This window comes from Camelina sativa, chromosome 5, assembly GCF_030686135.1.
Source record: "Camelina sativa cultivar CO46 ecotype springtype chromosome 5, ASM3068613v1".
Taxonomy (NCBI): Eukaryota; Viridiplantae; Streptophyta; class Magnoliopsida; order Brassicales; family Brassicaceae; genus Camelina; species Camelina sativa.
In genome coordinates, this window is record NC_141884.1 from 17,453,530 (window position 1) to 17,465,038 (window position 11,509).

An 11,509-nucleotide genomic window follows, 5' to 3' on the forward strand; every position below is an offset into this window, starting at 1 on the left:
ACCATGAGTGCTTCTATCACTCTGTTGATCTTTGATTTTGTTTTCCAGCTTTATATTGCTGTGATTGAGCTTCTCATGATTGGGCTCGTTCTTTGCTTGTTCTTCGTTTCTTCTCCTTGATTGACCTTAATTGGTGCTGGTTCTTTTCGTTTTTGTATTCTCCCAGCTCAATTTTTCTATAATCTTGTTATCAATTTCATTTTCCTCTTTCGGTTATGGCTACGAATTCGTCAAATCCGACTTCTGCGATACCTAATTCAACATCGGCGTCGCGTCGCCCAACGGATCAGTATGAGAATCCGTATTTTCTACACTCCTCCGATCACGCAGGGATGGTTTTGGTTTCAGATCGGCTTAATACTGGCTCGGAGTTCCATTCTTGGCGTCGTTCTGTGCGCATGGCTCTTAATGTCAGAAACAAGCTTGGTTTCATTGATGGTACGATTCCTCAACCTCCTGATGATCATCCGGATGCAGGTTCTTGGTCACGGTGTAACGATATGGCGATAACTTGGTTGATGAGCTCTGTTTCGAAGCAGATAGGTCAGAGTTTACTTTACATGCCTACTGCTGCTGCGATTTGGTTAGATCTTATGACTGGTTTTAGGCAAGATGATGCACCTAGGATCTTTGAGATTGAACAACGGTTGAGCTCTTTACAACAAGGATCCATGGATGTTACTACCTATTATACTGCTTTAGTCACATTGTGGGAGGAGTTAAAGAACTATGTTGAGGTTCCTGTTTGCACTTGTGGTAGGTGCGAATGTAATGCAGCAGTGTTGTGGGAAAAGTTACAACATCGTAGTCGTGTGATGAAGTTCCTGATGGGGTTAAATGAAGCTTATCAACCCACTCGCCGTCACATCTTGATGCTAAAACCCATGCCAACACTTGCTGCTGTTTTTCATATGGTCACTGAGGATGAGAGACAAAAGAACATACAGCCTGCTACGAAGTTGGACAATGTAGCTTTTCAAACTACAGGATCTACTGAAAATGCTGGCTACTATACTGGTTCTGCTGATAATGTTGCAAATGCTGCTTTTCGATCACATCAGAAGCCTTACTGTACTCATTGCAATAGAGTCGGGCATACCATTCAGAAGTGTTATAAGCTTCATGGTTATCCACCTGGTCATCGCCTGGCTCAACGTCCACCAATGCAACAATCGGTTCAACCTCGTGCTGAATACTCTTCAAGAACACGTCCACAGTTTCCTCAACAAGCACAACTTCAGAACTAGTATCAGCAATTTCAGGGATCTCGGCCTGGTGTAATGGCTAATGCAGTGATGAATTCTGCTTCTTATATGCCTACACCTGCTATGACTGCAACTAATCTTGATCTCAGTAGTTTTACTCCTGATCAGATTCAGTCTTTGATTCATCAACTCAGTACTTCACAGTCCACGGTTCAAGAGCAGTCTTCCCCTTATCTGACGGCTACGATAACTGAGCATGGTGCCATGGCTGCTACTTCTACCTCTCGTAATGTGACAATTGAGTTTCCTTCTTCTAGTTTGCGTTTTGAAAATCATATTCTCACCTTTCAACATCAATGCTTATCCACTCTTTATTCCATTTTGCCTAGTGGTAGTTGGATAATTGATACAGGAGCTACTAGTCATGTTTGTTCTGACCTTTCAATGTTTAGTGAAACCTTTCCTGTCTCAGGTGTAACGGTTTCTTTACCGAATGGCACTAGAGTTCCCATCACACATACAGGCACCATTCATGTCTCACATGCATTAGTTTTGCATAATGTTCTTTATGTTTCAAGTTTTAAATTCAATCTTATCAGTGTTAGTTCTTTGTTAAGACAAAATGATTGCTCAGCTCATTTATATCCTGATACATGTTATCTCCAGGACCATACTCGGGACTTGACGATTGGTAGAGGTGTTGTTGTGCACGGTTTATACATTTTGGAGCATCATCTCATTTCTGCATCTGCAAATTCTATTACTTCGCCTTTTTCTGGATCCTTGCAAGTGGATGAACGTGTCTGGCACCAACGTTTAGGACACCCATCCTCAGTCAAGTTACAACATATGTCTGGTATTTTACCTATATCATTTAGTTCTCATCATGATCATTGTGAAATTTGTCCATTAGCAAAACAAAAAAGGTTACCTTTTGTTTCTAGGAATAATCTTTCAAACTCACCATTTGATCTCATTCATTTAGATACTTGGGGGCCATTTTCTGTAGAATCAATAGAGGGTTATAGATATTTTCTTACCATTTTTGATGATTGTACACGAGTTACTTGGCTTTATATGATGAGAAATAAGAGTGATGTTAAAACGATTTTTCCAACTTTCTTATCTCATGTTCGTACTCAATTTCATACTGACATTAAAGCGATCCGTAGTGATAATGCTCCTGAATTAGTTTTTGATACAATTGTTCAAGAAAATGGAATCATTCATCATTTCTCCTGTCCATACACTCCGCAGCAAAACTCTGTCGTTGAACGCAAGGATCAACATTTGTTAAATGTTGCACGTGCCTTACTGTTTCAATCTAATCTTCCTCTTTGTTATTGGAGTGAATGTGTTACTACTGCTGTGTTTATCATCAATAGGATTCCTTCTTTGGTTTTGAATAAAATTTCACCTTATGAAAAGCTTTTCAAAAAATTACCTGATTACAATTTCTTACGTACTTTTGGTTGTTTGTGTTATGCATCAACATTGCCTAAGGATAGAAACAAATTTACACCTAGAGCTGAGCCATGTGTTTTCATAGGTTATCCTCCTGGTTATAAAGGATATAAAGTTTTAAATCTAGAAACAAATGTCATTCAAATAACTCGAAATGTTATTTTTCATGAACATATCTTTCCTTTTAAGAATGTTTCTCCATCAGTTCCTCTCGATGATTTGTTTACTAAGTCAGTTTTGCTTTGGCTGTACCTGTTGAGATTGAACTTGTTGATGATGAGCCTGTGCATTCAATTCCTGCATCATTACCTGTTATACCACCTTTAGAGTCATCTTTGTCATCTGCATCACATTCTGGTGCTGTTCATCCGGTACAAGAGACTGCTACAACTGGAACAGGGCAGGTTGATCTACCCATTGTCAGGCCGAAGAGACAAGCTAAGGCTCCAAGTTACTTATCTGATTACCATTGCAATCTTACACAAATTTCTTCAGATTCACTTCAAATTTCATCTTCTACTTCAGATTCCTCTTCTGATTCACTTGTTCTTTATCCTATTTCTTCTGTTCTTACCTATTCTAAGGTTCAACCTTCCTATCAGTCTTTTGTTCTCTCTTGCTCAATTGAAACAGAACCACAAAATTTTAAAGAAGCTATGGCCCATCCTCATTTTCCCAAGGCGATGGATGTGGAGATTACTGCTCCCGAATTGACTGGTACTTGGAGTATTGTATCTTTACCCCCAGGTAAGACTGTTATAGGGTGTATATGGGTTTTTACAATAAAATATAACCCAGATGGATCTATAGAAAGATACAAAGCTAGGCTAGTAGCAAAGGGATATACTCAAATGGAAGGCATTGATTACATTGATACCTTTTCCCCTGTTGCTAAGCTTGGTAGTGTGAAACTTATGCTTGGTTTGGCATCTGCTAAAGGCTGGACTCTCACCCAAATGGATGTTACTAATGCTTTCTTGCATGGTACTCTTGATGAGGAAATTTACATGTCTCTGCCTCAAGGATATACGCCTGCCGTAGAAGGTTCACTTCCAAAAAACCTTGTTTGTCGACTTCATAAGTCTCTTTATGGGTTGAAGCAAGCTTCCTGTCAGTGGTACCAATGCTTCTCTGGTGTGTTGCTTGGAGCAGGGTTTGTTCAGTCACCTGCTGATAACACTTTGTTTGTCAAAGAGACAAGCACTTCTTTTATTGCTCTACTGGTATATGTAGACGATATTATGATTGCTTCTGACAATGATAAAGACTTACAGGAACTCAAGGTAACTCTCCATGCTAATTTCAAGATCAAGGATATGGGTGCTCCGAAGTTCTTTCTTGGCATTGAGATTGCTCGCAATAGTTCTGGCATTTCTATTTGTCAGAGGAAATATGCATTGGATATATTGGCTTCTACAGGATTCTTGGCTTGTAAGCCTAGCAATGTTCCTATGAATCCTAATGTTCCTCTGCGCAAGGGTATGGGAATATTACTGGAGCCAGCTCTTGCTACATCATACCGGGAGCTCATTGGTAGACTCCTTTATCTCACCCTTACCAGACCAGACATCACTTTTGCCGTAAAATAACTTGAGCCAGTTCTTATCTTGCCCGACTGATGTTCATTATCAAGCAGCACAAGAAGTTTGTCGCTATATCAAAGGTAATCCTGGTCAAGGTTTATTCTATGCAGCAGATTCTGATCTTTGCCTCAATGCTTTTTCTGATGCGGATTGGGAACGTGTCTGGATTCTAGAAGATCAATTTCTGGTTATTGTGTGTATCTTGGTAAAAGTCTGATCAGTTGGAAATCGAAGAAGCAGCAAACCGCGAGTCGGAGTAGTACAGAGTCTGAGTATAGGAGTATGGCTCTTGCTACATGTGAACTTATATGGTTGAATCAGTTGCTTAAGGACTTCAAGATTAAGGTACAGACTACTGCTAAGCTCTTCTGCGACAACAAGTCAGCTATTCATATAGCGACTAATCCCGTTTTTCACGAGAGGACAAAGCATGTTGAAATTGATTGCCATACTGTCCGTGATCAACTGAAGGCAGGCTTCTTAAAGTTTTTTCATGTTTTGAGTGCTAATCAACATGCTGATATTTTGACAAAAGCTTTGCAGCCAGGACCTTTCCATTCTTTACTTGGCTGCATGTCCATTTCAAGCCTCTTTCATCCTGCACATAGTTCCACTTAAGAGGCTTGAGGGGGGGTGTATTAGATAACCGGATTAATGATATAACCGGTTTAGTGATATTTGGTATACTTGTATATAACACTAATGTATGATACATTTTACACTTAATGAGAATTATTCTTCCTTCGGTACACTCTCTAACTGAATCTTGATAAGCTTTTATTTCTTTTGTGAGTAATGAACTATGAAGTATTGAAGCCTTTTAACAAAAAAAACTATGAAGTATTGAAGTATGAACATTAACTAATGAGCAATAACAAGAAAACGTTACAATGGATTTTGGAATCACATGAGGGTAAAAATGAAAAATTTACAAAAAAAAAAAGATAACGCCGTTTCCTTTGATTTAGGTGAAAATAAGAAATAGAGAATAAAAAAAAGAAGATAGTGCTATAAATTAAAGCTAATTATTTGATTCAAAGCTATAGAATACATTTCATCTTTCAAAGATTTTTTGATGATTTTAACATTTTTTGCAACTCTCTGATTTTGCCATGATCAATCTCATTAACGGGTTTGTTTTAGTGATGGATACATCATTATCTTAACTTCTCTAAAGAAGATCTTTTTATACATATGATGTGGTTCATGCCTCATGGTAGCTTTACTATATTTTTTGCAGCTTAACTAAGCTATAGCACCGTATCAAGAGAAGTAAAAATAGAATTTGTAAATCTAGCTTGAAAGATGTAGATGGAAGATGGAGATATGAAACGTATATGAACCTAATTATGTTTGTCTGACTAAAGCTTTAATGTATGCGGATCGTTTTCTAATCCTTCTTAGATTTTTTCCTCCTAATTAGTACATCGAAGTTAGCGAAGAAATTAAAATACTAACCAAAGTTTTTGGTCACAGACAACTATCTGTCGAGACCGATCCATTTATTTGATTACAAACGCATGTGAACAATGATAACAATAGTGAATATGAATGGCCAGTATACAATTTGAACGACTTCTCGTACCTTATATCTTTAAACAATTAATACAATAACTTGGGTGGTCCTTGTCAAAAACTGTATTGTCTGGCTTTCCTTTTTAAAAATTTTAAATATATAGGTAGGCTTGAACTATTATCCTGGATTCGTTCCGACCTGATAGATGCCCGAACTCTATAAATAAACGAATTTACTAGTCTTATTTTTCTTGTTTGGCAGCAAATTGTCTAGTACGACTTCTATAATGTCAATATCCCCTTCCTCGCTGCTAATATCATGTGAGAGCTAGCTTTAGATGTTTTCTATGACAGCTTCCAAAACTTTAGGCATGACCAGCATACAATCCTTCATATATATAAAATTTTGTTATCTATCACTATCGTCTATGTTTTGAAGCCTCTCACAATCTTCTATATATAATATGGATTTACATATTCCTTATTCACTCACATACACACATACAAAGATGGATAAACTGGCGTTATGTGAAGCAAACAACGTTCCTCTAACTCCCATAACGTTCTTGAAGAGAGCTTCCGAGTGTTATGCTAATCGAACTTCCATAATCTATGGAAAAACTCGATTCACTTGGCATCAGACCTACGACCGTTGCTGTCCTCTCGCTGCTTCTCTCCTTTCTCTTAACATCACCCGTAACGACGTCGTAAGAATTTTTTATTTGCCTTTTCATGCATATATGCATATGATATTACGATGCCATGACGATAATGATCCACATATCAACAATACATGACTTTTTTTTTTTTTTTTTGTTCTCTCGTTTTATCTTTAGTGATGCATTTATAAGATTTGCTTGTACGATCCTTAATTTTTTTTAGGATTGTATTTTTGACGTTAATGAATTATTTATCTATTTTCAACGTATGTGATAAATTTATGTATAGGTCTCGATTATTGCCCCAAACGTACCTGCACTGTACGAGATGCATTTTAGCGTTCCCATGACCGGAGCCGTACTTAACCCTATTAACACCCGTCTTGACGCTAAAACCATAGCCATCATTCTCCGCCACGCCCAACCAAAGATCTTATTTGTGGACCACGAGTTTGCCTCTTTGACCCGGGAAGTCCTTCGTCTCTTACCCTTTCACGATTCACAACCTCATCCCCTGGTAATATTAATTAACGAGTTTGATTCCACTACAAATCCTTCCTCCAAGAAGTTAGACTACGAAGGTATCATCCAAAAAGGAAAACCTACGCCCTCCCTGTTAGCAAGTACGTTCCTTGTCCGCAACGAGAATGACCCTATCTCTTTGAACTACACGTCGGGTACCACTGCCGACCCAAAAGGTGTGGTGATCAGCCATCGAGGGGCCTACTTGAGTGCTTTAGGCTCGATTATTGGCTGGCAAATGGGGATTTTCCCAATCTACCTATGGACACTACCTATGTTTCATTGCAATGGATGGACACACACATGGTCCGTTGCTGCACGTGGCGGTACTAATGTATGCATGAGACATTTGAATGCTCAAGAGATCTATAAGAATATTGAATTACATGGTGTGACGCACATGTCATGTGTTCCTACGGTCTTCAGATTTCTCCTTGAAGGAGGTCGAACAGACCAGTCACACAAGTCCCAGCCGGTTCAGGTGCTGACCGGAGGTTCTTCGCCCCCGGCTATCATTTTGAAGAAAATTGAACAGCTGGGGTTTAAAGTGATGCATGGCTATGGACTTACGGAGGCCACCGGCCCGGTTCTCTTTTGTGAGTGGCAAGACGAGTGGAACAGGTAATAGTCACCAATTTAAGTTTTACATATATATACTACAATCTTATAAATAACGGTGTTGAAGAACTTTCCACAACAACCATGTTAAAAATCAGAAAAAATTATTTGAAAATTCTAAACAGACTACCAGAGAATCAACAGATGCAGTTGAAAGCAAGGCAAGGGGTAAGGAGCATAGCCCTAGGTGACGCTGATGTGAAGAACACAGAAACTCTAGAGAGTGTACCACGCGACGGGAAGACAATGGGAGAAATTGTCATTAAAGGAAGCAACTTAATGATAGGGTATCTAAAGAATCCTAAAGCAACATCTGAAGCATTTAAAGACGGATGGCTCAACACAGGAGACATTGGTGTGATTCATCCTGATGGACACGTAGAGATCAAAGATCGATCCAAAGACATCATTATCTCAGGAGGTGAAAACATCAGCAGTATTGAGGTCGAAAAAGTTCTTTACATGCATCCAACAGTGCTCGAGGCCGCTGTGGTGGCCATGCCTCATCCTCTGTGGGGTGAAACCCCGTGTGCCTTTGTTGTTCTAAAGAAGAGTGAAGAAGAATTGGTGACCAATGAAGGAGGTCTCATTAAGTATTGCCGCGATAATATGCCGCATTTTATGTGTCCAAGAAAGGTAGTGTTCTTTCAAGATTTGCCAAAGAACAGCAACGGTAAGATCCTCAAGTCTAAGTTGAGAGACAACGCTAACGCCTTGGTAGTCAAGGAGGACGATCCCGGTTCCAAGAAAGTTCATCGAGAGAATGTTAAACACGTTCGTTCGAAGCTTTAAGACTTATATTGCTATGTATCCGCTTGGTGTGTGTTTTAATTAATTTTTGTCTTTGTTTGCATGGATTGTTAAATCTATGCTAACTACGCTAAAGTATTTATAAATTATATAGGTCAACAAATAATGCATCTTTTATTTAATGAAAAATCAGATTTTTTTTTTTTGTTTTTTTTTCTCACGTGAAAGAAAAAATAATAAATTGAAGAAGATAACTCATATCTAAGGCATAGGATTTGCCACGTGAAAAACACAAATCTCATCACTTTCATTAGAACACAACTCAACAATTAATGGCTGACAACATTGCCAAAAAAAAAAAAAAAACTCAACAATGGCTGACAACAAAACGGTGTGCTTTGGTCTTCTTGGTTGCATCAAATACGCATCAAAGTTCGTCAGAACAGTAACACAATCCTCAAACGCCGTCATCATCGCAATCAGTGATCCATGTCTCGAAACCGCAAAAACTTTCGCCACCACCAACAATTTATCGCCGGAGAACGTCACTATATACGGAAGCTACCAAGAACTGCTCAACGATGCAAACATCGATGCAGTGTACTTGACGATGCCGGTAACGCAGCGAGGGAAATGGGCAGTGACAGCTGCGGAGAAGAAGAAGCATGTTCTTGTTGAGAAACCACCGGCTCAAGACGCGACGGAGCTGGACAAGATCGTGGAGGCGTGTGAATGTAACGGTGTTCAGTTTATGGACGATACGGTTTGGTTGCATCATCAACGGACGGCTAAGATTAAAGAAACGATGTTTGATTCTGGATTGCTTGGAGATGTTCGCCACGTAAGCACTTTGTTCTTTTAATCAAAATATTGCAAATTTGTACAAAAAAAATATTTCACTTTTATTTTAAAACTAGATATTCACCCGCGGTACACCGCGGAACTATATTTTTGTTTAAAAATACAAAATAAAAATTCTTTATTATATTAACTATATATGTATATGATATATTTTGTATTTTTAAATCTACTATAGTTTTACATCAATACATTATGTAGTATATAATTTCTATTGTCAACTTGTGGTGGTTTATTATATACAGGATATTCTTATTATTCATTAAATTTAATTTAGTTAACAAATATATTTTTGTGATTTTTTTTTTATTTACATTGTAGAAATAATAGTATTACATAATATATTTTATTTTTATAATTATATGAGTATACTATAATTTGACTTTGTAATTTTGGTTGCTTTATCTCTATATCATTTAACACTTTTGTATTTATAGTTGTGCAAGTCGATTAAAATGGTGAAGTATTTTTTTGTAAAGTTTAATTTATATCAATTGTTTCTTATTAGTATGGATCAAAAATTTATATATTAATATATTAGCTACTGAAAAATAAAGTAATTTTTTTTTTAACAATTTGTATCAGTTTGGGCCCCAAATTTTTTTAAAATTAAAGTTATTATCAACAGTTTAATCACTTGGCTTTCAAACACATGAAAATAAGTTATTATCAACAGTTTTTTTAGAGAATGGATTACTTAAATATATAATATTTAATGCTAATGGTTGTTGGTCCGATACTTTTGGAAACTTGAATAGGAGAAAATCTTCTTAAGTTAAATTCCAAATTTGAGATTATTTAAAATAAAAAATAATTGTAAAATTAATATTAATGGCATGATTGTAAATAAGTTCAAACTCTAAGATTTATTTCATAAATGTCTCCAAAAAGTATATATAGATGCTTTATTAATCACTAATCCTTAAAGTGTGACAAAACAATTTTATATATTGTAGATGTATAGTACGATGACAACTCCGGTATCAGAGAACCTGACTAAAGAAGCTATGGGTTTAGCCGGAGCTATTGGAGAGCTTGCGTGCCCTATAGGTGCAGTTCTATGGGCTATGTCTTACCAAATGCCAATATTTGTCAGGGCTCTTCCCTCCTCTGTTTGCACAAACTCAACTGGGACTATCATGTCCTGCTCTGCCTCCCTTCAGTTTGGTACAACCGCAACCGCAATCGTCCATTGCTCTTTCCTCTCTCAACTTTCGACTGACCTATCTATCTCAGGTTCTTACTTCTTAGTTCTTACCATAGCCTTTACAATATAGGATGTAATAGAATTAGTAAGAGTCTAGGGGAATAAAATCAAATCCAGCCTTGAATTGAACAGTTCAAACCAAATTCAATTAAGCCAAAAGGAATAAAATTGTATGTAACTAAAATAAAAGATCTATAGTAGATTTGTTGTTACATTCGTTAGATTTATAAACTAGAAAAACGTATACCAAACCAAACCAATATAATGATATGTAAAATCACTAATGATCTTTGTAACAACACCATATGTCGAAATGTACCATGCCAGGGTCAAAAGGTTCGTTTCAAATGAATGACTATGTCATACCTTACAAAGAGGACACGGCTTGGTTCGAGTACACAAGTGGTGCTAAGTTCGTGGACATGCACATTGGTTGGAACGTAATGCCAAAGAGAGTTACCTTTGATTGTGGCGGAACTGGTGAGTCGCAAGAGGCAATGATGCTGAGAGAGTTCACTCGGCTTGTTGAAGGAATCAAGCGGGGCTATTCAGAGGCTGATCGTAGGTGGCCAGAGATCAGTAGGAAGACACAGTTGGTGGTTGATGCTGTGAAGAAATCTGTTGATATAGGTTGTGAAGTAGTTCATCTGTAAATGGTGTCCAGAACTTCCAGTTAGATTATGATATTTATATTAGTGTCATAGACCCATAAATATGTTATGGTAGCTAACTTTTAAAAGTTGAAAATGCTATGTCTATGTACTTCAAATGACCAAACGAGCACGGGTGTATAATTCTTTTGAATCTAGCCAAACTCAAACAGTATACCACACTAAGAATGGAATTGCGGGTGAAGAATATCTAGAAGTGAGGATGGCTTCATGTTGATTCCATCATATATTCATATATAGTTAAAGTGGTAATCACATGAAGATGCAGATTCGCATTGGCAGATCGATGAAGATGACTATACTCAAATCTGAGATATGTTAGTTCAATATAGAAGTACATGGATTTAAGTTTATCGTTGGGACTTTGGAGCATCTCCAACCCATCTCTATATTTGTCTCTATATATAGTGAAAAAATATAGCAATCTATATTTTAGAGACAAATTTGCTCTAATTCA

The 11,509-nt window shown here is 37.4% G+C and overlaps 3 protein-coding genes across 3 annotated transcripts; all 3 read left to right on the forward strand.

The window, feature by feature from the left end:
- The first annotated feature begins 215 nt into the window (after nucleotides 1-215).
- LOC147943872 (uncharacterized) lies at nucleotides 216-1,247 on the forward strand. The gene has a single exon (XM_087512399.1). It carries the CDS (start codon nucleotides 216-218, stop codon nucleotides 1,245-1,247), a length of 1,032 nt encoding a protein of 343 aa, XP_087368525.1.
- Nucleotides 1,248-5,952: 4,705 nt separating this feature from the next.
- LOC147943873 (butyrate--CoA ligase AAE11, peroxisomal) lies at nucleotides 5,953-8,505 on the forward strand. The gene is made up of 3 exons (XM_087450179.1): nucleotides 5,953-6,474; nucleotides 6,716-7,569; nucleotides 7,692-8,505. Exons 1-3 carry the CDS (start codon nucleotides 6,232-6,234, stop codon nucleotides 8,356-8,358), a joined length of 1,764 nt encoding a protein of 587 aa, XP_087306305.1. The 5' UTR covers nucleotides 5,953-6,231; the 3' UTR covers nucleotides 8,359-8,505.
- A 79-nt stretch (nucleotides 8,506-8,584) lies between these two features.
- Nucleotides 8,585-11,150, forward strand: LOC147943874 (putative oxidoreductase At4g09670). The gene is made up of 3 exons (XM_087450180.1): nucleotides 8,585-9,157; nucleotides 10,131-10,410; nucleotides 10,709-11,150. The coding sequence occupies exons 1-3, from the start codon at nucleotides 8,690-8,692 to the stop codon at nucleotides 11,032-11,034; spliced, it is 1,074 nt and encodes a 357-aa protein (XP_087306306.1). The 5' UTR covers nucleotides 8,585-8,689; the 3' UTR covers nucleotides 11,035-11,150.
- The last annotated feature ends 359 nt before the right edge of the window (nucleotides 11,151-11,509 follow it).